Source organism: Nerophis ophidion, linkage group LG02 (genome assembly GCF_033978795.1).
Source record: "Nerophis ophidion isolate RoL-2023_Sa linkage group LG02, RoL_Noph_v1.0, whole genome shotgun sequence".
Classification (NCBI taxonomy): Eukaryota; Metazoa; Chordata; class Actinopteri; order Syngnathiformes; family Syngnathidae; genus Nerophis; species Nerophis ophidion.
Window position 1 is genome coordinate 59056632 of NC_084612.1, and position 25818 is coordinate 59082449.

The 25818-nt window shown below is 38.1% G+C and overlaps 1 protein-coding gene across 1 annotated transcript; it reads right to left on the minus strand.

Annotated features, from left to right (window-relative positions):
• Positions 1–324: 324 nt before the first annotated feature.
• LOC133542999 (ubiquitin-conjugating enzyme E2 variant 2-like) lies at positions 325–16074 on the minus strand. Its single transcript, XM_061887342.1, has 4 exons — positions 15933–16074; positions 11419–11567; positions 6245–6370; positions 325–1500 (listed from the first exon to the last, which is right to left on the minus strand). The coding sequence occupies exons 1-4, from the start codon at positions 15952–15954 to the stop codon at positions 1357–1359; spliced, it is 441 nt and encodes a 146-aa protein (XP_061743326.1). The 5' UTR covers positions 15955–16074; the 3' UTR covers positions 325–1356.
• Positions 16075–25818: the final 9744 nt, after the last annotated feature.

Sequence of the window (25818 nt, forward strand, 5' to 3'; positions counted from 1 at the left end):
CCCAAGAATTTAAATTAAATCGTGAGTTCGAGATTTATATTCAAAAACTTATCAAACCAATTTCTTAAAAAACAATTTCAGGAAATGTCTGAAATGGAAAGAACAAGTGATTACATTTTCGAAGTGATATGGATGGATTCAGGACGTTTTACTTCTGGGAGGTAGGGCCTGGCTCTCTGAGTGTATCTCTAATCTTAACATTTTTGCTGCAGTCCATTAAAAACAGGTTGCAGGACTCGACTTCGGACACCTTGAATGTTTTTGTGGGGAGGAAAATCTGGTCGATTGTTTTTTTACCCTTGGAAATTGACAACGCATACAGAGTGCAAAAGTAATAACATTTAATTCAAACAAAACCATGCAACAGGTCCCCGTCACCCTGATTGAACTCTGTTATAAAATAAACATCCAAAGCCATACATTGCTCAGTGGGCACTCACTACATGAGAGACTACTTCAGGGAGTACACGTAGGTCAGCCCGGAAACTAGAGAAACCAAAAAAAAATAACATCCCCTCCCCCTAAAAGAAAATAACAGAAACATTTTTTTTTTTTTAGAAGTCAGCACAAGCTATGGCAAAGTGGCAATCCTGAAAAGTGCCAAGCACACAAACTTGTTTTCTACAGAGGAAGACTGCCCACCAACCCTCTCACCTCAAACAGCTTGCTCCAAATCTATCACAAAGCACGATGAACCAAATGACACACAAACACACGCCTTCCGACATGAGTGACCAGCCTGCAGTGCTTTCTGATAAATTGCTGAATGTTACCCTTGTAGTCTCGCCCCCACCCACTCCTCTCCACATATCAGACATGCTCCTTTGCTCAGGAAGGCCTGACAAATCCACATCTTTGGGATTGCAGGAATGGGGGAACTAAATTGAGACTCAAACAGCCTTTCTGAACAAGTGGCGTATTATTTGGGACACGGGAGTAAAGTTGAGACATACAGCAATTTTTTTGTTGTGAAGAAAACAAACCGTGGAATAGTCTGAACGTAGAACATCCATTACAAACCCCTCACCACAGTACCAACACACAATCAGTATGCACATGGTTACGTTACAATCGTGAAGAAGAACAAGTTTAATGGATTGTAGGGTCATGTCTGCTCCAAGGACCAACATGGGGAACTGGGTGAAGAAGCCACCTGTACATTCCCACGCTGTCCAATGGGATGCTTCAGACCAGTGACTCTTGGATAAAATGACCCTTGTGTAGCCAAAGTGGCTTAGCCAGTGTTGAGTATATGGGCTATGAACTCACTGTGTTTGTTTGTGTGTGCGTGTGTGTGTATACGTGTTTGTGTGTGTGCGTGTAGATGAAGGGGAGAGGGGGTAGGCGGCAGGTGCATCAGTTGTATGTTAGGGCTTCAGGTGGCTGGGAAAGCTTGCAGTTCTCTTTCAACGTCATATGTTGTCTGAGCTCCTGGAGCACCACACGCATGGTGTAATTGTTTTTCCACTTGCTCAAGGAGGTTAGGGCCTTCATGTCCACCTGCAAAACGAGCAAATGACATTGAGAAAACCATTATAAACACTGCGGGAGGGGACTGTAATAATACGGTCGGTACAGAGTTGTATTTACCACACATTACACAGAGGGACACGTTTGTGGTCAAGCGTCTACTCGCTAAACAAACACAACACAGTCCAGTCTTTGGTCATATCCAAAAACACATATTTGGGGTTAAAACAATCTCCAGCCACAAAAGTGTAGTCCAATGTTGTCCAATCAGAAGCCTGAAAAAAGCAGCAATAGCTGACTTGGTGCAGCGTTACACCTCCTGTTTATTTTTATATACTTTAGACTTACAATGAAATGTACATTTTCTTTAAAACCAGCTTGTAGGTACATAGAGCCATGGGAACCTTAATAAAGAGTGAATGCGCGCCTGTGCTGCTGAAACCCAACAGTTAGAAGTACAACACGTTCAGTAACATGGTGATGTATTACATGTGCAGTAAAGTGTACATTATTTCTAAAATCAGCACACAATAAAAAGCAAAGGAAACAATTTTGCATGTTTTAAGTATCTATATAAAACACACTCTCATGGAATTATAAAGCATTTAATCATGGATATAGTGAAATGGTACATGTGTAATTAAGTGCATATTGTCTTTAACATCAGTACACACTCAGTATGTTTTTTTTAATTGCTTGGTGGCTTTTTACACGCTCCATCTCAAAAATGGAAGCAAGACACGTAAGTTAACTTCATGATTTGTCGTTAAACAACGACTCAAAACAAGATAATGTTGCACCTTTGTTATGACAGAGCAAAAAGTCTTGCTTGTCAAAGTTGTCCCATCAGGTGGAGGTTTGACAGCGATCATATCCAAAAAAGCTGAGCTCTTTAGCGCCGGCGGGAGTGTCTCAAAGCCCATTTTATGTGTCCTTTTATTGATGTCGTGTGAAAATTGCAGCATGTTTATGTTCAAACATACAGTAAGCCTTCTTATAGTGTGTTTAAAGGCAGCAAGGCAGTGTTGTTGAGCTTGGAAATCATAGCGTGAAACCGTGACGTCATCAAAAGTCTACGTTTGTGAGGAGTTTTGGATCTCTACACTTTGGCCGGCGTTTGTAAAAGTCTGCATTTTTAAAGACAAAAGAGTTCGGCTACTTGTGGACAATAGGCCTAAACGCAGAGATAAGTATGCGTTTATTAAGTATCTGTGTTCGTGTGGACATGGCCATTGACTAGCAGTAGTGCAAAGTATCAGTTTCAGTGATTCCCCCAGAAAATGTGTTAGTTAAGGTGGTGACTCTCCAGGGGGAGGGTGGGTGTGAGGATCGGTTTAACTCAACCTGTCACCATCAGGTGTCCACCTCGTCGCTGCCACCACAGCCTGAGGGGGCAAAAGACTACAGACTGCGGTGAAGTAGGCCGGCTTCATCGCAAGAAGAAGCCTACAACTTTTGGTTGTGTTTTCCGCTCCATTTGCTGAATGGCGATATACGATATATATCTCGATATTTTTCCCATAAAGTAAAAACAAAACAGTCTTAGTTACCCGAGATATTAGAATAATGACGTACTACAAGTAACTGTTTGCAATAAGCGTTTGAAAAAAAAAAAAAAAAAGAGTTAAAAGTGGGGCCACATGCTGACATGCTCAACTCATCATGCTAACCTACTCAGTGGCCTAGTGGTGGAGTGCCTGCCCTGAGATCGGTAGGTTGGGAATTCAAACCCCGGCCGAGTCATACCAATGACTAGACAAAAAATGGGACCCATTGCCTCACTGCTTGGCACTCAGCATCAAGGGTTGGAATTGGGGTTTAAATCACAATTAATGATTCCCGGGCGCGGCACCGCTGCTGCCCACAGCTCCCCTCACTTCCCAGGGGGTGATCTAGGGGATGGGTCGAATGCAGAGGACAAATTTCGCCACACCTTGTGTGTGTGTGACAATCATTGGTACTTTAACTTAACTTTAACTTTATTTATTACCGCATTTGGGAAGCCTGTAGTTGATTTTTATTATGTTAATGTTACATATTTATCAACATGCGATAGCAGGGACCCTGCCATTCAAAACTAGGCTGCTACATTACTAATGATTAACATAACTAGTGCTGAAAAAATTGTACAATAGCGCTAGGCGAGACTATTAATCCCTGAACACCATGGAGTTAATGTAGGCTTTATGATACAGTTACATTATTATGTCAACTATCAGAGAAAGCAGGTGAGAGGGAAGTCTGGGCTTCTCTGCTTAGGCTGTTGTCACCGGGACCCGACCTTGGATTAGCAGAAGAAGATGGCTCAATCAAAGTTTATTTATATAGCCCTAAATCACAAGTGTCTCAAAGGGCTGCACAAGCCATAATGACATCCTCGGCTCAGATCCCACATCAAGGCAAGAAAAAACTCAACCCAATGGGATACAATGAGAAACCTTGGAGGGGACCGCAAATGTGGGGACCCCCCGTAGGCCACCGGTGGATCTAGTTAAGAGTGTGAACAAGATGGATGAATGGATTTTGCGATACAGGAAGGTAAGACGCTACCTTGCCAGTGATATGCATGTTGCCATTGCCTGCCAATCACGCTTCACAAACAATGATTACGTTATTTCTTGATAAGTTTAAGGTTTGAGCAAGAGGCTCAGGTAGTCAGAACAAAGTGCCGAGCAGCAGAGTGTCCTAGAAAAGTTAGAGGGCAACATTCGTTTCCACGGAGTATGGTAAATATATGTCAGTAAAAATAAATGTGTTTTTGGTTTTACGCCAGATCTGTTCAATTAAAATCGTATTGTTAACCCTTTGTACAACTTTTAAATGATCACGATGCTAATTTTCATTAACCTGTCAATGGGATCATCCATTGTATATTTAGTGTAAGAGCCAACCATTATGTTTGTTCAGTTTATACCAAACTGTGATGTTTAATTAGCATTTCTAATTGTGCGTTTAGTTCATGTGTATATTTATGCACCTTCTTTCAACAGAGCCATGTCCCCATCACACCCATGGCCACGCCCCCATTGCCACAATAGATGGCTGCTCTGTGACGAAGACATTTGCGAAACCGGTCTGTGTTTGGTAGCGCCGGTGCAGTTTGTATTAAAATTATTAGATGGACACAAGTGTTGCTTGCCTTGCTTTTTCTTTAAGTACACTTTTTGCCGTGCACCTCTTTATTTTTGTTGTATTAAGTGTTTTGGAGAGTGCATGTTTTGCCTGCATTTTGAAACCCTGCATTACAACCCGTCGAGTCCTCGTCCACAAAGATATTATAAAAAAGTGCCCGCTTAGGTCAACATCAACTTGGACATTACATCATCAATATGGACATTAAATGAGAGAGAAAAATGGGTGATTTATTTAAAAACAGTCAGTTTGTGTTGACGTGTGGTTTTATTGTTAACTTCACCATCATCGCAAAACAGCAACGTAACTACTGTCTAATAGGGCTGGACGATTCTGCCAAAAAAAAGGAATCACGATTTTTGCAGACTCCCACTCACACACAGCACTAAGCCTTTCTTGTGCCTCACTTTTAATGTGTCACTTGCAGGAACTCTGTACAACTCTGCACCCCCGCCCAGTGGTGTGGCTCGTAACCCCAATTAACACCTACGCAACTTAAAGCATAACAATTAGCCCAGAGACAGCTCATCTCCCAAAAAAAACTTGTGAGCCGAGGGACCACTGCACACTAAACACATTGTACATTCAATTTCTCCTGATGGATTCAGGGATGAGGAAAAGGTCTTGAGGGGAACTACATTTTCGGGGGAATTTCGCCTATCATTCACAATCCTTATATAAGACGACACATACAGTATGTTTTCTTTATGCATTCTAAGATGTAATTAAGCGCAAGCAAGAATCAACTAACTGAGGGTAATGGGAATCAATGTATTTCGCCAATAAAGTGCTTTAAAACCATCCAAAAACCTCTATTAACGTTTTATATACCTGTACACACTGTAATTAAATATGTAATGTAGTAACAGGCATAATCATAATGATATGTAATATTTACATATTTTGCTTATTTTAAACATAAAGCAGCGTATTAATTACACAGACACATCACAATGTTCGCTTTTCCTTCAAGAACTACTCATCATGGCAGACCTCAGGAGAGACGACGACAACTACTTTGGGACAAATGATGATCAAGAACCTCATTTGTTTCAGCTTGAACATACGGAAAATAAGAAGTTTTATAAGCTGAGTGATAAGCAGATCCAGCAAATAGCTGTATTGCTAAATGCTAAACCCGAAATACAAAGGACAAACATAATAAAACAAGCACTTACTGTACTGTACAATGTCTGCTCTCATTGGTATGCTAACTGATAGGATGTTCATATCCTTCTGTTTAGATGATGAATTAATCATAATCCTCATGACATTGGGGTAAAAAAGGCAGGTGCAAATAAGCGCCTTTTCGAGTCTTTCTCGCGATCTCCAGATGTTGACCAACTTCACGGTTAATGGACATTAAGGTGAGAGGCTTGATTTGTAATCTAGAATTAACTTTTACCAACTCAGGGGCAGTGGAGCAGCTCAGGATAAATTAGAGACCGCTCTGTTATCACAGCGCACTTTGTTAGCGCTTATAATAACAATACCGCTAATACTTGGTTAACATTCCGGTCCAATATGTAAATGGGGTATTGCTGGGGCTTTTAAAATGTTTTTAGAGGGCTTTATGGGCACAATAAATGATCCCCATTAGCTACTTGCAGTGTTTTGTGGTGGTGAAATCTGGATTACTTACCAGACCGTTTGATGTATGTATCCCCACCATGTTGATCTTGGTCAAAAATCGTACTTGAGGAGGATGCTCTGGATATTTGGACCCACATTCGATTTTCAGACAGTATATTCTCCCTTCAAATACAGTCTATAAATAAAAAAGGGTCATTAGTCGAGTTAAAGGCTTACATCCTCTCTTCATTTACAGATTCAACATCTGACACACATATGTACTTGAGACTGTGCACGCCTGCTGATGTACAATAAAACATTCATTATTGTTCTTTAATAAGAAATAAAACAATAACAATACATGATCTTTCAAATAATGTCTATCAAATTTTCAAAAACAACATATTTACTAATCTAATAAGATGTTTTATTTAAGTTTTATTTTTTGTTAATTCTTCTGAGAGACAATACCCCAAGTTGTCAACATGAGTACTTCCCATTTGGCCGAAAAGCTTTCAATAACGTTTTTCTCACCTCTCAATCAATACACAATAAGGTTACAATTTGGGGTTAAGGTTAGTGATGTCAGTACATTCAAATTTTTTGAGCACACATTTACAGACTTTTAAGACCTCTTCAGGGCATCAAAATTGACAACTTTGGACTACTTGAACACTTCAGTTTTATTTCATAGGGTTTTTTACTAGCTTTGATTGCTCATGTTGGGTGAACAACCGGTTGCAAGAATGTCAACTGATAAGATATGCAAACATCTAATATAAAAGCGGTTTTGTGTTTTGGGACTACAGTTACCACTGTACGAGGAGAAAACTGAGTTACTGGAGCAAGCACCTTGAAACATTTACAAAAAAAAGCATGAAAAGGCAAATAGTAACCACTGAACAACCGCAGCCGGCATTCTTTGAGAAATTCTAACAGATGAGCCCTAATGTACAAGGCAATCGTCAGCCACTCCACCACCTTAAAATGTACACTTCAAAGTACATGACTAAAATTAAATAATATACCCATTGCAAACGGTAACAAAAAAGGGTCTTAAATGCCTAACAGTGTATTTCACCAATAGCAGATTGAAGTGTACAAGTCACAACTTAAAATGTGTTGTAAATTCCTTAGTTCAGTCAAATCTTTGTTAGCAACTACAAAATACCCCACGCAGAGGAAAATAGTGTTACAAACGTTGTCTATAGTAGCCCCGTTTAGCACGGCCAGCAGCCATTTACTATACAATCTGGAATAGTTGTTTTATACTGTAAAGCAACCACTAATATCACAATTTGCTGTTGATAGATTAAATCTCACTCTTAAATTAGTCTGTTTGCATTGTGGCTGTGCTGCGTGCTCTGCCAACACTCACTGGCTGTGTAAATATCGTGGCACAGCCTCAATAGGCCAGACAGCAGTAGAGAAACACTGACAAGTTTTCACTGTGAAAATGTGGCATGTGGGATAAATTCAATGGGTAGGAGTTCAAACTCGAGAGTAAAATAGGTGCAGACCTGCTTGAATTGGTCTTTTTCTGATTTTTGTGCTTTTAACATTAATAAGTAAGATATCAATAAAAACGCAGTCTTTTATTCTGAAAATCAACCAGATTTATTCTGTTTGTGTCTTACTGTCTGTTTCGCTCTACCATAACAGGCTGCAACCTCGCTGCAACATCTGGCAAGATGCTATTTGTTTACTTTTTTTTAGGATGGACTTGCTCCAAAATAAATTGATTCGTGTAATCTTCCATAATTTCTGTTTAATAATTAAATACATAACAATTAAAGTGGCGCACATACAATTCCGTTTCGGGCTTTTACATTAGGCACGACTAAAGGTTCATCTGGCAGCTAAGGACAAAGACAATATAACCTCAGTTTTCAATCCTCTCTATTTGCAAACTTTTCGATTTACGAACCTTTACATCGCGCCAAATAAGCCTATGTGCAAACCATGTCTCTGTGTACTAACCTCATTCGTTCATTTTGTGTCCCGATGGCAGCCATTTTGTGCTTGCTTGTATTGAAGAGATTGAGGAAGCCAGCTTCCTACCACAGCAAGTTTTTACTTGTGATGACAACAGACTTTTCTGGAAAAAGATGCCTAAGAGGACTTATTTAACAGCAGAGAAGATTATCTCTCGTTCAGTGGCGCCTCTTTCAAAAGCACACACACTTTGCGGATGGTAATGTATTGTGAGTGGATTTTACTTTGGGTAAATGTTTAGTATTGTAACAATATGGTTGTGAATGTTAGGGATTGTTGTGATTCCTGATTGTTTGTGGGGCATCAACGGGACCTCTGTGTGTGTGTGGGCATGTTGCAGGACAGTTCATCTTGTTGTTGTTGTTTTAGATTGTTAATAAAGAAACAGTTGGTTCATCACCTCCTTGTTATATTTGTTTGCTATAAATTGTACAAACCTGTTTATTTTACTTGTGTTTTGTGTTTTTACATTGTAGCAGGTAAAATAAGACAATCATTAATCAAAACAAAGACACATTGACTAAGACAATACCACAAGTAACTGACATGTTAGTAAAAATATACATACAAGACAAAAATGTTGACAGAAATGAAATCCAATCATATTTAATTTTGTCTTGTTGATGGGTGGGACAAATTTGGAATATATCCAATCACAGCTCTTCACAGTAAATTGAAAGAGGGGCGGTTGTTGGTTATGAACAAGAGCCAATCAGATGCTTTTCCTTGCGAGATGAGGAAGTCACCGCCAAAAACTAAATGTATGGATTTACCATGTTCCATATCTGTACACCTTGGAAAAAGTGAAGAGGGAATTTAGTTTTCACTGCTATGATACCATTAGCAGGCGAGTCATCCATCGTGACATCTGCACAACTATAAGTGAAATCTATTTGTTGCTTTCGGTGCTGTGGCAAAAACTGATTCCCTACCAAAAATGGATTCCCGCTGCGCCTAAAAGCGTATTCTGACAATATGTGTTTGAAATTACTTAAGCCTAAATTATATCTAATAAATGACACTGTTGGCCATATATGATATTAATGAGATTGTAAAACGATTGTTATTGAGCTGATGTTGATGTGATAAAACCTCTTTCTTGTTTAGAAGCTACATAAAATATGCACTGCTCTTTGTTTAGCCACATAATAAATATTAATCAAGTGTTTAAATGTATAATTTCAAGAGTTACCTTTATGATAAAGAAGTACATACCGAACATTTTACGTGTTAAAGCACCTTTTAAAAAGCTGAAATCAACCCCAAACTACAACTTAGGGATTCAAAATAATATTTTTATATTACCGCATCTCATTTGTGCATTTCCTAATGTTATTCTAGTCCTGAATGCACAGATTAGATGTGTCAATATCAATATATTACTTTGAATCTATTTTCGGCAACCAAGAATACATTAATTTAAATAGTACATCCAAACATTTTATTGATATTTATAATGTGCATTAGGGCTGGGCGATATATCGATACATACGGTTTGTCTTTGTGCGATATAGAAAATGACTATATAGTAATATTCGAGTTTACGTTCTCACTCAGTTGCTTTTAGCTGCGGGCATTACACTACAGGCCCTTCTCACTCTTTCCTGTCTCTACTTCTCACAGACAAGCAGGCGCACAAGGAGGCGCACAAACTTACACACGTCACGTCATATGTCACATACGTATACGCTCTCGCCAAGCAGAAAGGATTGCAGACTGGGTAACGTTAGCTGTGATGCTAATGTAGCCGTACAAGTCGTAATACAAGAGAAAGAAGGTGCTAATCTGGTAACAAATGAAGGAAGACTTAATTCCCAATAAAAACAGCAGGGGGTCCATCGTCTGGCGGTGGTTCGGCTTCAATTGGAAATATGTCAAACAGACAACCGTAATTTGTCAAGTGTGGGGCAAAAGAGTTGCTATAAAAATTAGCATTACTGCTAATATGTAGCATCATTTGAAAAGTCACTTGCTAGAGAATGAGGAGAATTTAATAACGTCCGTAGTAACATACCACATAGTGAAGGACGAATACTATTTGATTTCCTATTATGCAGCTCATTTTTATTTGACACTTAAAATGTCTCTGACAATCTTGCAATTTCTGTTTTGGAAACGACATGAATGTTTGTGCCACTGCTTAATAACTTTAATAAATACACTTTTTGGTCAATTGCATGAAAGTTTAAAAGTAGCATATATGAATGCAGTATGAAGAAGAACGTTTTAATGTAGACACATAGAATCATCATACTGCTGTGATTATATGCATCAAGTATTCATTCAAGGCCAAGGCAAAATATCGTAATAGATATCGTATATCGCAATATGGCCTAAAAATATTGATATTAAAAAAAGGTCATATCGCCCAGCTCTAATAATGTGCATGAACAGTTAATATTGTATGTAACTTTTAAACAAGAAAGAGGTTTTAGCACATCAACATTGGAACAACAACAGCCCTTTACAATCTGATTAATGCCGTAGAAATGGCCAACTTTTTTTTATTTTTTGGACACAATAAAGTCCTATATCATTTAAAACATGTATCCTTAAAATAACAATGAATATAAAGCGTTTGTCTTGAAGGTTTTATAGCGCTTTATAGGCGGAATTGATAAAATCGCATTAGCTCCATTGTTAGCTGACTCTTGCTTGCATTTATTTACTAATTAGAATGCATTAAAAAAAATGTGTGTGCTTGTCCTAGCGGTTACACTGTCCGCCCTGAGATCGGTAGGTTGTGAGTTCAAACCCCAGCCGAGTCATACCAAATACTATAAAAATGGGACCCATTACCTTCCCTGCTTGGCACTAAGCATCAAGGGTTGGAATTGGGGGTTAATCCCCAAAAAAGATTGCCGGGCGCGAAAAAGATTGCCGGGCGCGGCCACTGCTGCTGCCCACTGCTCCCCTCACCTCCCAGGGGGTGAACAAGGGGATGGGTCAAATGCAGAGGACAAATGTCATGTGTGTGAGACAATTATTGATACTTTAAACTTTAACTCATAAAGTTCTCCTTTCATGTGCGCTTCTAATCCCGCCTTGCGCATGCCCACTTCCATGTTAATTTGCAATATCACTCACAATAGTGATGCCATGGTTACTTTAAAGTCTTTTAAGATACCAGTTAATGACAGCTGTACGCAGGATATTTCTCATAAATGTGAGATCTGGTCAAGGCCATAGTTATGAAGCATGTACAGTATTGCAAAAGTAATTGAGCTAGCACCTTTGGGGGTGTCTCACCTTGGGGGGGCCAATAATTGTGGCATTCCAGTGAGTGAGGGTCATGTCGTCATCGGAGGCAAGGCCCCAACTAACTGTGCCATCTCCGTATCCTTTCTGGCCATCTTCCAATTCTTCCAGCAGCCGGAAATTGCGGGGTACCACGACAACTTGACACAGGAAGAAATATATGGATAGTTTAAGCTGAGTCAAAGGATTTACACAAAATGGGGTTCCTTCACCAGACACTGATGACTTAATAATTGTCCATTGAAAGTGTCATTTGGCCTCTTACACATTAGGTTGACGGGATACAGTTAGGGTCGCGCAATATAGATAATACACGATATAGATTCAGCCAACGATAGAGCTTTTAATACTATTGTTATATCATGACAATGCATGTTGATGAGCCATTCTAGCGGTGTCTGCAACTTTGACAGGGACAAGCGAACAAACGTGTCAGCGCAACATAGTGTTCTTGCTGGTGGCTAATATCCCCCCACAGTGGAAAGCCACTTGTCAGTGTCCCCTAAACTCCATAACGGCAAATAAACTAAGTTTCGAACAGTATTATTATCATTGGAAGACGAGGAATAGCTAAATATGCTACACTACAAACCGCAGGAGGATATCCTAAACTGCTAAACGCAAGCTACAGCTCTTAAATGTAAACAAAGATGGGTGAATGGATACACATATCGACAGTAACGGTTCCAAGTATGGTATCAATGTGTAGTCGATATTACAGTTACTGAATCTATATTTGGTCATTTTGGTTGATGTTTTCAAACTCAGGAAATAAGTCCTTGGACACAGGAGGGCTTTCAGGCCAAATATCAAATGATTTAAATTAAAGCAGATAGTTGGATATAATTTAAATATTTAATTGACGTTGTTATATCCCGTGTTTTCATCTGATCTTAAGTGAGAAGAAAATTCAATTATTCCATGACCTTGAAAATGTGAAATATCAGTATCATCATTGGTATGACTGATACTGCCTCTATAACTACTTCTTATTGGATCGATACCCAGATTTGTAGCATCCAAATGGAAGGACAGGTGTTTATTACGTTTTACGGAAAATGTAGATATGTGTTACATCAGAAAGTAACCAGATATTAACAGTAAATTAACAAGTAGCCTAATAATAGTTTTGACAACATAGTACATTCAAAAATGACACAATATGTTACCAGATATATCAGCATCCAATTTAGGAGCATTTGTAACCTGTTAAGAAAGGATTCTATTTACATCTAAATGTCAAATAATATATTGTGATACATACATCGTTATCACAGCAGGCTGCAAAATATATAATGTAGATTTTAGGCTATATCCCACATTCCTTGATACAGTATGTGCAAGTAATTACTATGAGTGTAAAGGTGCATTTATTAGTGAATTACATACAATGTTTTGAGCAAAATAAAGTAAACTGTGCAAAATAACTTAACATAAGCAAACACTACGATTAGCTCTTATTTCAATTCTTTAGTGTTTGCACCTCATGTCCTCCTGTGTTTGTAACAAAAAGCACCAAAAACAAATTGAGAAAGTAAAAAAGTTGTTGTACTATTGATCATATGTTGATACTAATCATGGTATCGTTATTGTCTAGATTGGTAGCGATTTTCGGTTCAGTTCAGTTTCAGGTTTATTTGGAATATGTATATGATACAATGTAATACATCACACAATTCCAGTTTCATTACAGCACGTTCGAAAAGGAGTGGGAAGAAGCAGAGCTTATTGAATTCTATCCCTTTTCATACCATAGCAATTTTATCCAAATTCCTTGTTCTCTGTAACAGAACAGTGAACAAATAAATAATGAATGCATAATATTCCATAGTAAGCATACACATTAATTACATGAATAGTCTTAGTCTCAATAAAAAAAAAGGAAAAAAGGGTTTGAGATCCATCCATCCATCCATTTTCTACCGCTTGACCCCCTTTTGGGGTCGCGGGGGGTGCTGGAGCCTGTCTCAGCTGCATTCCGGCGGAAGGCCAACACAGATAGACAGATGTTCATCATAATTCTTGTGAACACTTGTAGTTTGAACCGTCTCTTAAACTGAATCATATTATATATATTATTTGTACTGTAAAGTTCAAATTTGAATGACAATAAAAAGGAAGTCTAAGTCATATTGGTGCTTTGCTTGATATCTTTGGTTAATCCGTTACATAATTTAATTTCACATACTGATATACTAAAGGTTTTAGGTGTTGTACGAGCAGACACATGTTGTAAATTAGATTTCCCTTAGGTTATATTTCTCCTCTTTTGTTGAGAATAATTGTTGTACATTCTTGGCTAGCAGGTTATAGTTTGATTTATACATAATTTTAGCTGTTTTGAAATGCACCAAATTGTTGAATTTGGACAAAACAAGTGTTTGATTGAGTCTATAAACCACACACCGAGGTGGAACCTCTTAAAGGCCTACTGAAACCCACTACTACCGACCAAGCAGTCTGATAGTTTATATATTAATGATGAAATCTTAACATTGCAACACATGCCTATACGGCCGGTTTAGTTTACTAAATTACAATTTTAAATTTCCCGCGAGGTATCCTGTTGAAAACTTTGCGAATGACGACGTTGTGACGTCTCGGGCGGTAGCGGACATGTTCTCCCAGCACCAAACACGGCTAAAAGTAGTCTGTTATTATCGCATAATTACACAGTATTCTGGACATCTGTGTTGCTGAATCTTTTGCCATTTGTTCAATTAATAATGGAAAACTCAAAGTAGAAAGATGGAGGTGGGAAGCAGTGCACTGCAGCTGCCTTTAGCATCACAAACACAGCCTGTGTTTCCTTGTTTAAAATTCCCGAAGGTGAAGCTTTACTATGGAACAGAGCGGTCAAGCGAACATGGATCCTGACCACATGTCAACCGGCAGTTTTCGGTGAGAGAATTGTGGTAATAGGTCGGCTCTTACCGGAGACATCAGCGGAGCTGGCGTCCTGCTGCAGCTGCGTGACTTCCCTCAGAGAGACTGGCGGTCACCACACCCGTGGCCACACCCCTCCGACTTTCAGGTACTATATAATCTCACTAAAATACTAGTAAAACAATAGGCAGATAAGGGATTTTCCAGAATTATCCTAGTAAATGTGTCTAATAACATCTGAATCGCTCTCACTGCCCTCGCCTTTTTTTTTCTTCTAGTCCTTCTCTCTCATTATCCTCATCCACGAATCTTTCATCCTCGCTCAAATTAATGGGGAAATTTTTGCTTTCTCGGTCCGAATCGCTCTAGCTCAGTGGTTCTTAACCTGGGTTCGATCGAACCCTTGGGGTTCGGTGAGTCGGCCTCAGGGGTTCGGCGGACCCTCCGCCATAGAGGTAAAGACACATCCGGCTTATCGTGTAAATAAAAACTTCTCCGTCAGCATATTATGAATACCCCCCAATGTTCCCTCGAATTTTCCATCTGATTTGCAGGATGTTGGATTGATCGATTGAAACTTTTACAAGCAGATTGCAAAGGAAGAGAATACAGAGTACAGTTTACACAGTACAGTACATATTCCGTACAATTGACCACTAAATGGTAACACCCGAATAAGTTTTTCAACTTGTTTAAGTCGGGGTCCACATTAATCAATTCATGGTAATGTGTGTAAGGTGTGTAATTTGTTGTGAGTTCATGCACTGTGTTGGTTTTGTTCTTTGAACAAGGTGATGTCCATGCACGGTTCATTTTATGCAACAGTAAAAAAAACATATTATTTTTTTCTTGAATTTGAAAAAAAATATATTTTATTTTTCACTAAAGAAGGGTTTGGTGAATGCGCATATGAAACTGGTGGGGTTCGGTACCTCCAACAAGGTTAAGACCACTGCTCTAGCTGCTAGTGGCTATGATTGTAAACAATGTGAGGAGCCCTACAACCCATGACGTCACGCGCACATCGTCTGCTACTTCCGGTACAGGCAAGGCTTTTTTTTTAGCGACCAAAAGTTGTGAACTTTATCGTCGATGTTCTCTACTAAATCCTTTCAGCAAAAAATGATCAAGTATGACACAATGAATTGACCTGCGATCCCCGTTTCAATAAATAAAAATTAATTTCAGTAGGCCTTTAAATTAAAAATTAAAAAACATCGTAGTGGGGGAAAAGTGTGACACAACAGACTATGAGTCGACTCTTTATTTGTAAGTCGTCCCGTGGCAGCTGACAAATTGCTAAGAAATCTGAAGCTACTACAGAATTAGAGTGGAACAACAATTATGTTTAATATGAGCTTAACATTATTACAATTTTATGAGATCTCTGAGCCAGCTAAAACTCATAAAGCTTGACGGCCACTTTGGCTAGCCGACAAGCTATCAAGTAGCAATGCGAGTAGCATGTCTAGCGCAACCGCAAAAGTCCAACAGTCCCAAGATTAGACGTTGAGCTTATTCAACCATATCGTTGCCGAATGTGTTCTACCGTCAAGTACATCGTCTTAATGTCAGTAATTAAAAAGATACCGGCTAGACTATCGAAGAAGTGGGCTTACTTGATCCGGCGACGGACGCCATCTTGGTTACAGCTTCTCGGGAACGCGCACGTACGACGTGGAGTCCGGTTGGGAGCGCGCGCGTTCGTCGCAACAAAAACAATGCACCAGGGCTTTGTTATGCTTATGGTATGTGGTTTTAGTCCGACAGTTTTGGGTTTAAAGTTGACTTTTTCAGTATAACATGTGTTACCCAGTTTACCCTAAGGCAACAACGTTGATGAATTAGTGAAGTGAATTATATTTTATATAGCGCTTTTCTCTAGTGACTCAAAGCGCTTTACATAGTGAAACCCCAATATCTAAGTTACATTTAAAGCAGTGTGGGTGGCACTGGGAGCAGGTGGGTAAAGTGTCTTGCCCAAGGACACAACAGCAGTGACTAGGATAGCGGAAGTGGGAATCGAACCTGCAACCTTCAAGTTGCTGGCACAGCCACTCTGCCAACCGAGCTGTGCCGCCCGTATATATGATATATGATATATGTTTGATGAAACGTGATTATGTGCATGAGTGTATGTATACGTGTACATGAACAGAATGTGTATATGAATGTGTGTACAAAGCTTAAAGGCCTACTGAAACGCACTACTACCCACCACGTAGTCTGATATTTTATATATCAATGATGAAATATTAACATTGCAACACATGCCGATACGGCCTTTTTAGTTTACTAAATTACAATTTTAAATTTCCCGGGAGTTTCATCTGCACAAACACAGCTAAATGTCGTCTGCTTCAACGGCATAATTATACAGTTTTTTGGACATCTGTGTTGCTGAATCTTTTGCAATTTGTTCAATTAATATTGGAGAAGTCAGAGTAGAAAGATGGAGTTGGGAAGCTTTAGCCTTTAGCCACACAAACGCACGGTGATTCCTTGTTTAAAATTCCTGGAGGTGAAACTTTCCTATGGATCAGAGCGCGGTCAAGCGAACATGGATCCCGACCACATGTCAACCAGCAGGTTTCGGTGAGAAAATTGTGGTTAAAAAATCGCTTCTTACCGGAGAAAAGCTGAACTTGTGCCGTCCATAGCTGCTGTCGACTTCCCTGAGACACTGCACGTCAAGACACCCATGGAGACACCCTTCCGACTATCAGGTAATATTAAACTCACTAAAACATTAGCAACACAATAGAATGATAAGGGATTTCCCAGAATGAACCTGGTAAATGTGTCTAAAAACATCGTAATCCGTCCCAATGCAATCACGTTTTTTTTTTTTTACTTTTTTGTTTTTTTTCTAGTCCGTCGCTATCAATATCCTCAAACACGAATCTTTCATCCTCGCTCAAATTAATGGGGAAATTGTCGTTTCCTCGGTCCGAATAGCATTTTTTGTTGGAGGCTCCCATTATAAACAATGTGAAGATATGAGGAGCCATCAAACATGTGACGTCATCGTCTGCAAGTTCCGGTAGAGGCAGGGCTTTTCTCTTAGCACCGAATGTTGCGAACTTTATCGTGGATGTTCTCTACTAAATCCTTTCAGCAAAAATATGGCAATATCGCGAAATGATCAAGTATGACACATAGAATGGACCTGCTATCCCCGTTTAAATAAGAAAATCTCATTTCAGTAGGCCTTTAACCTATTGTTACTATAACAATCTACAAGATTAATATAGGTTGCCTCTCTCTTTTCCCTTCCATCTTTCGGAATTCTTTTTTTTTTTTTTTTTCAATTTTTTTATCTTTCTAGTTATCATTATGTATATGTATTGTTGCATTTGAACAACTGTATTGTTGATAATAGAGGTAAACTATGGGTATTGTTCCTAATCAATAGCGCTTTTTCTATTGGTATTTGTATTGCTCCAGTTGTAGTGTAAAAATGCTCATTATCATTTCTATATTATTATTTATTTCACTAACTGCTTTTTTGCTATCACTTTTACGATCATATTTGTACATATCATATGTGCTGGTGTTGTTATATTGTTGTTGTTGTTATTGTTGTGTTTGCTGTTGTTGTTTTTTTTCTTTCTGTCTAATCCCCCTCTTATACCCACAATTTCCCCCTCTGTCTTTCTTTTTTTCTCTTTCTATCCCCTCCTGCTATGGCCCGGTTGCACCAAATGATAGTACGAATACATTTAATAAAGTCAAATACAAATAAGGCAACAAGAGAAGTATCCTACACTTCTCTTTTGTAAAGTAAATCTGAACAGCCGATATGGGCATCTACATCAACTATATGAATTGCCTGAGAAGCTGGACAGAACAAAACAAAAAAAAAACAACAACAAAAAAAGTTGACTTTTTCATATTTATATGTAGTATATTTGACCGATTTGCAAAGAGTACACAATTTGAGGAAAGTTTGATGGTATGTGGTTGCCATCTACTGGACACAGTTTACACATTCTGTGGCTCTATATAAATCAATTGCATAAGAATAAATACTTATACACTCTTAAAACGAATGGAAATAACACAATTTGTGTTGTTTTTGTACAGACCTCCAAGTCCAGAAAGGTACAATTCAACTTTTGTTAATTTTAACACATTAACTTTGTAACTTACAGTTAAAAAAGTAAATGTGTAGGTTTTAGTAACAAATGCTTGTGTTACTGAATCAAAATCAACACATTTTTTTGTATATTGGCAGCACGTGTTTGTGTGTGTCTGTGCATACTGTGCTATATAAAAAACAACATACCGTATTTCCTTGAATTGCCGCAGGGCATATAGTATGCGCTTGCCTTGAATTACTGCCGGGTCAAACTCGCTTCCCAAAAAAATTAGCGCATGCTTAGTATTACCGCCTGGTCAAACTCGTGACGTCACAAGTGACACTTCCCCTGTCATCATTTTCAAAATGGAGGAGGCTGATTTCAATGCCGGTAATTTGAAAACGCATAAAGGAAAGAAGATTAAGAGCTATTCAGTAGGATTTAAGGTCCAAGCTTACATCACACTCAAATTTTTACTGCATACCTTTGGTAAGTGCCGGAGTGAGAAGAGGTTTTAAATCAATTAGCGCATGCTTACTTTTACCGCATGCCTTTGGTAAGCGCAGGAGTGAGAAGAGTTTTTAATTAATTAGCGCCCCGGCGGCAATTCAAAAAAATATGGTAATTCAATCAATTAATCAATGTATTTTATTTCGGCAATCTTCACATAAAACAAAGAACAACAACAAGAAAAGAAAAAAAAACACTCATTTGAGCAATGATTGAGCCGAAAGGGTGTAGGTTGAAGCTACGCTTATATAAACCTACCCCATCACAACAAGAACAAGGTTCAAAATATATAAAATCTAAAACATGCTTCACTTATATTACTTTTTTTTTAAACAATATATAAGCAACATATATGTAGCACACGTCTCATATACACAGTTTAACATTTAAATCAAACATATACATTTGTACACTTATATATATATATATATATATATATTTGTATATATATATATATATATATATATATATATATTATATACACAATTTATTTAAATTCCATATAAAGTGGTAATATATACATTTTAATATAACCTATATGCATAATTATGAAATCATAAATTGTATTTATATACATATTATATATTATTGTCTTTCTAAAACAATGTTTGCTTTTCTTTCTTATATTTACTAATGATAAATGATTTAAAAAGCTTTTTAAACTGGTTTATGTTGGTGCTGTGTTTTATTTCATCCTTTAAACAGTTCCATATTTTAACCCCTGCTATTGTTATACTCATTCGTTTCTGCGTTGTTCTACAATATTGGATCTTAAAAAGTAGTTCTCCTCTTAAATTATAATTCCCTTCTCTCTGTAAAAATCTTCTCTGTAACCCTGTTGGAAGTAAATCTTTACTTGTTTTATAAATCATTTGGGCAGTCTTGAGTTGGATGAGATCTGGTAGTTTTAAATCAAATGTTTTTATAAATAATCCATTAGTGTGTTCTCGGGGTCCTGTGTTATGTATCAGTCTGATGGCCCTTTTTTGCATTATGAATAGTGGTTGGATGTTCGTCCTATATGTATTTCCCCAAACTTCTAGACAGTAACTCAAATATGGTCAAACAAGTGTACAATAAAGAGTGTGTAATGTTTTTTTATTAAGAATGTGCCTTGTTTTACCCAGGACAGCAATACTTCTCGCCAACTTCCCTTTGATGTATGTAATGTGTGACTTCCAGCAGATCCTGTGGTCCAAGATCACACCCAAAAATGTGATTTTGTTTACTCTTTCTATACTAACATTGTCTATATATAATTTTACATCTATATCATTTCTCTTATTTCCAAATAACATAAAGTTAGTTTTATTTAGGTTAATTGAAATTTAACCGGCATTTAATTCAATAATTCCTTCTATTCATTAAATTTACTTTTACCATTTACACAAGTCACAACATTTAGTAAATAAGTCTGTAACTTTTTAGTAAGTGCAATTCAGAATCTTCCTTCTGCCCAAATGCAGCTGAGATAGGCTCCAGAACCCCCCGCGACCCCAAAAAGGGACAAGCGGTAGAAAATGGACGGATGGATGTCAATGTATATGAATACAAACTTAACTTATAAGCTTAACTTATTGTTACTATAACAATCTACAAGGTTAATATAGTCTACTTCATTTTCTTCCCCTCCATTAATATGTTTTCTTTTGTATTTCAAGTTATCATTACATATGTGTATTGTTGCATTTGAAAAATTGTATTGTTGATAATAGAGGTAATTATTGTTATCATTCATTATGAATAGTGTTATTTCTATTGATATTTGTATTGCGCCATTTGTAGCGTAATAATGTTCATTGTCATTTCTGTATTGTTATTTATTTTACTAACTGCTTCTTTGCTATCACTTTTATTATCATATTTGTACTTATCCTATTTGCTGACCTTGTTCTATTGCTGTTGTTGTTGTCCCCTTCTTTTCTCCACAATTTACCCCTCTGTCTTCCTTTTTTTTCCTTTTCTATCCCCTCCTGCTCCGGCCCAGGTGCACCAAATAATAACATAAAACCATTTAATAAAATCAAATACAAAAAAAGCAACAAGAGAAGGATGCCACACTTCTCTTATGTAAAGTAAATTGGTACAGGTATCTACATTAACTATAAGATTTGCCTGAGAAGCTGCACAGGACAAAAAATTAATAAATAAAAAAATGAATATTAACATAAAATAGCCTTGTTACAGTATTTGCACAGACATATTACTTTATTAAAGACAAGTTGTAGAAAATGGATGGGTGGATGGATGGAAGGATGGATGCTTTACCGCTCTGTGAGGCGGTATAGCCCGGTTGGTAGAGTGGCCGTGCCAGTATATTTGAGGGTTCCGGGTTTGATCCCCTCTTCCGCCATCCTAGTCACTGCTGTTGTGTCCTTGGGCAAGACACTTTACCCACCTTCTCCCAGTGCCACCCACACTGGTTTAAATATAACTTAGATATTGTGTTTCACTATGTAAAAGCGCTTCGAGTCACTACAAAAAAGCGCTATAGAAATATAGTTACTTCAAAAAATGTATTTGATAACAGCTTGATGGATAACTTGCTATGAATTTGTCACAGTATCAAGCAGATATTTAAGTATTTAAGTATTTAAGTATTTAAATTTAATTACCAAAAAAAATGCATGGAACAGTTGTTGCATGATCAGATAATAAAGTTTAGAACATCTTCAATTGCATGCAGTACATATTTCTGTTAAAATCTAATCAGAATCATTTTATTGCCATTGTCAGAGAGGGTTCACGAAGTAGGATTTTTTTTTCTTGGTGAAATATGGTACTACACAAAACATTAATTAGCAAAGGAGGAAGAGGAGTCGTGATGATCTTTTCCGTCGTCCTCAACACTCTCTGCAGAGACTTCCAGTCGGAGGCAAACTGCAGGCTCCAGTCCAGACGGATGCAGTTGGTCAGTAGGCTCTCTATAGTTTGTAGAATGTGGTGAGAATGGGGGGAGGGAGCTATGCTCTTTTCATCCGATGTAAAAAGAGCTCTGGTGTGTAGGGACCAGGTCATATTGTCAGTTATCTGCACAACTGCACCCCCAGGAACTTGGTGCTGCTTACGATCTTCACTGCTGTGCAAGTAGTTATAGGTACTGTTTACATTTTAACCGATACATACAGTACGGAACCGGTTTTCGGTACTTCTGTGTGTTCATGTGTTATTGAATATTCATTTCTTTGATAATAATATATATATTTTTAAGTTCACGTTTAAGAACAAGCTGAAAAAAACTGTTGTCCTGTTGTTTTTATTTTATTTTTGTTTTACTTCTGAGTCTAATTTATGGTATTTTTTGTAAAGCAGACTTTCTGAATTGAATTGAATTATATTTATATAGCGCTTTTCCTCAAGTGACTCAAAGCGCTTTACACAGTGAAACCCAATATCTAAGTTACAATTAAACCAGTGTGGGTGGGACTGGGAGCAGGTGGGTAAAGTGTCTTGCCCAAGGACACAACGGCATTGACAAGGATGGCGGAAGCGGGGATCGAACCTGCAACCCTGAAGTTGCTGGCACAGCCGCTCTACCAACTGAGCTATACCGACTTTGCATGCATTTGCAATTTTAAAGAAGTTAAATCCATGCACACGCTAAAATGTTTCTTAAATTCTGTTTGGGGGTACTAACCCCTTAGTGATAAGCGTAGTAACCCCCACCTTCAGGCCTATGAGTAGCCAGGTCTAGTAGCTTGTAGCAACAACTGATGGTGTCAAGAGCAGTGGTCCCCAAACACCGGTCCGTGACCCATTTGCTACCAGGCTTCAGTGAAACCTTAAACAATTTATAAACGACTGCATTTTCTCTGACTTAACTTTCACCTGTCCCACGAGACACACTAATAAGCTTGTCAATGGATGTACAATAGAGCTCCTCAAAGGAAATTGTCATTTGTTATATTTGTCATAACTTTGTGACATGATACAATGCACATTATTGAACATATAAAATATAAATGTGACGGATTGTAACCAAAAGCTGATTTCCATCTGCAGTCCCCTGCAGGTTGATGGTAGCCTACTAGGGATATAATTGCAAAGAAATAAGCCCAAAACTCCATTAATTTGGCATTATAGTAAGTTGTATTCTTCAGGCACTTATTTTTGCTGTTTTGGAGAGCCGGTCTCTGAAAATAATGCTTCTATTAAACCGGTCCGTGGTGCAAAAAATGTTGGGGACCCCTAGTCAAGAGCAGTGTTTTTCAACCATTGTGACGTGAGATACAGTTTGGTGTGTCGTGGGAGATTATCTAATTTCACCTATTTGGGTTAAAACATTTTTTTGCAAATCAGTAATTGTAGTCTGCAAATGATGTGTTGTTGTTGAGTGTCGGTGTTGTCTAGAGCTCGGCAGAGTAACCGTGTAATACTTTTCCATTTCAGTAGGTGGCAGCTGGTGGCTAATTACTTTGTAGATGTCGGAAAAAGCGGGAGGCGGCGTGCAGGTGATAGGGTGTCTAATGTCTAAACCAAAAATAAACAAAGGGTGTGTGCCCCTAAGAAAAGGTATTGAAGCTTAGAGATGGCTATGCAGAACGAATCTAAAACTGAACTGGCTACAAAATAAACTAAAACAGAATGCTGGATGACAGCAAAGACTTACTGTGGAGCAAAGACGGCGTCAACAATGTACATCCGAACATGACATGACAATCAATAATGTCCCCATAAATAAGGATAAATACACCTGAAATATTCTTGATTGCTAAAACAAAGAACAAACCCAGTTTCCACATGAGTTGGGAAATAAACTTTATTTTATTTTTTTGCAAATAATAATCAACTTTGAATTTCATGGCTGCAACATGTGCCAAAGTAGTTGGGAAAGGGCATGTTCACCACTGTGTTTCATCACCTTTTCTTTTAACAACACTTAATAAACGTTTGGGAACTGAGGAAACTAATTGTTGAAGCTTTGAAAGTGGAATTCTTTCCCATTCTTGTTTTATGTAGAGCTTCAGTCGTTCAACAATCCGGCGTCTCCGCTGTCGTATTTTACGCTTCATAATGAGCCATACATTTTCAATGGGAGACAGGTCTGGACTGCAGGCGGGCCAGGAAAGTACCCGCATTCTTTTTTTACAAAGCCACGCTGTTGTAACACGTGCTGAATGTGGCTTGGCATTGTCTTGCTTGACGGCGCTTTAGATGGCAGCATATGTTGTTCCAAAACCTGTATGTACCTTTCAGCATTAATGGTGCCTTCACAGATGTGTAAGTTACCCATGCCTTGGGCACTAATGCATCCCAATACCATCACAGACGCTGGCTTTTGAACTTTGTGTCGATAACAGTCTGGATGGTTCGCTTCCCCTTTGGTCTGGATGACACGATGTAGAATATTTCCAAAAACAATTTGAAATGTAGACTAATCAGACCACAGAGCATTTTTCCACTTTGCATCAGTCCATCCTAGATGATCTCGGGCCCAGAGAAGCCGGCGCCGTTTCTGGATGTTGTTGATAAATGGCTATCACTTTGCATAGTAGAGCTTTAACTTGCACTTACAGATGTAGTGACGAACTGTATTTAGTGAAAGTGGTTTTCTGAAGTGTTCCTGGGCCCATGTGGTGATATCCTTTAGAGATTGATGTTGGTTTTTGATACAGTGCCGTATGAGGGATCGAAAATCACTGTCATTCAATGATGGTTTCCGGCCATGCCACTTACGTGGAGTGATTTCTCCAGATTCTCTGAACCTTTTGATGATATTATGGACCGTAGATGTTGAAATCCCTAAATTTCTAGCACTTTGAGAAACGTTTTTTTTAAACTGTTTGACTATTTGCTCACGCAGTTGTGGACAAAGGGGTGTACCTCGCTCCATCCTTTCTTGTGAAAGACTGAGCATTTTTTGGGAAGCTGTTTTTATACCCAATCATGGCACCCACCTGTTCCCAATTAGCCTGCACACCCGTGGGATGTTCCAAATAAGTGTTTGATGAGCATTCCTCAACTTTATCAGTATTTATTGCCACCTTTCCCAACTTCCTTGTCACGTGTTGCTGGCATCAAATTCCAAAGTTAATGATTATTTGCAAAAAAAAATAATAAAGTTTATGAGTTTGAACATCAAATATGTTGTCTTTGTAGCATATTCAACTGAATATGGGTTGAAAATTATTAGCAAATCATTGTATTCAGTTTATATTTACATCTAACACAATTTCCCAACTCATATGGAAACGGGGTTTGTAGATACGGGAAATATCGCTCAAAGGAAGATACGAAACTGCTATAGGAAAGTACCAAAAAACAGAGAAAAAGCCACCAAAATAGGAACGCTAGACAAGAACTTATACACTACACACAGGAAAACAGCAATAAACTCCAAATAAGTCACGGTGTGATGTGACAGGTGGTGACAGTACACAAGAGCTATAGTGATGCATACTTGGTTATGCTTTAAAGTCACATCTAACAACTACTTTTTACTGTCAACTGAGTTTCGTTTTTTTAATGCTTTCTGCTGGTGGTGTGCCTGCGGATTTTTGCAAAAAATGTGCCTCAGCTCAAAAAAGGTTGAAAAACACTGGTCTAGAGCAGTGGTTCTCAAATGGAGTTATGCGTACCGCTGGGGGTACTTGAAGGTATGCCAAGGGGTACGTGAGATTTTCTTTAAAAATATTCTAAAAATAACAATTCAAAAATCCTTTATAAATATATTTATTGAATAATACTTCAACAAAATATGAATGTAAGTTCATAAACTGTGAAAAGAAATACAACAATGCAATATTCAGTGTTGACAGCTAGATTTTTTGTGGACTTGTTGCATAAATATTGATGTTAAAGATTTATTTTTTTGTGAAAAAATGTTTAGAATTAAGTTCATGAATCCAGATGGATCTCAATAGTGCAATCCCAAAAGAGCGCACTTTAAGTTGATGATTACTTCTATGTGTAG

Coding starts and splice junctions, on each gene's coding strand:
- LOC133542999 (XM_061887342.1), bottom strand. CDS start 15,954: ATGGCGTCCGTCGCCGGATCAA. Junction 11,568..15,932: donor GGCGTCCGTCGCCGGATCAA/GTAAGCCCACTT, acceptor TCCTGTGTCAAG/TTGTCGTGGTACCCCGCAAT. Junction 1,501..6,244: donor TACATACATCAAACGGTCTG/GTAAGTAATCCA, acceptor CTCGTTTTGCAG/GTGGACATGAAGGCCCTAAC.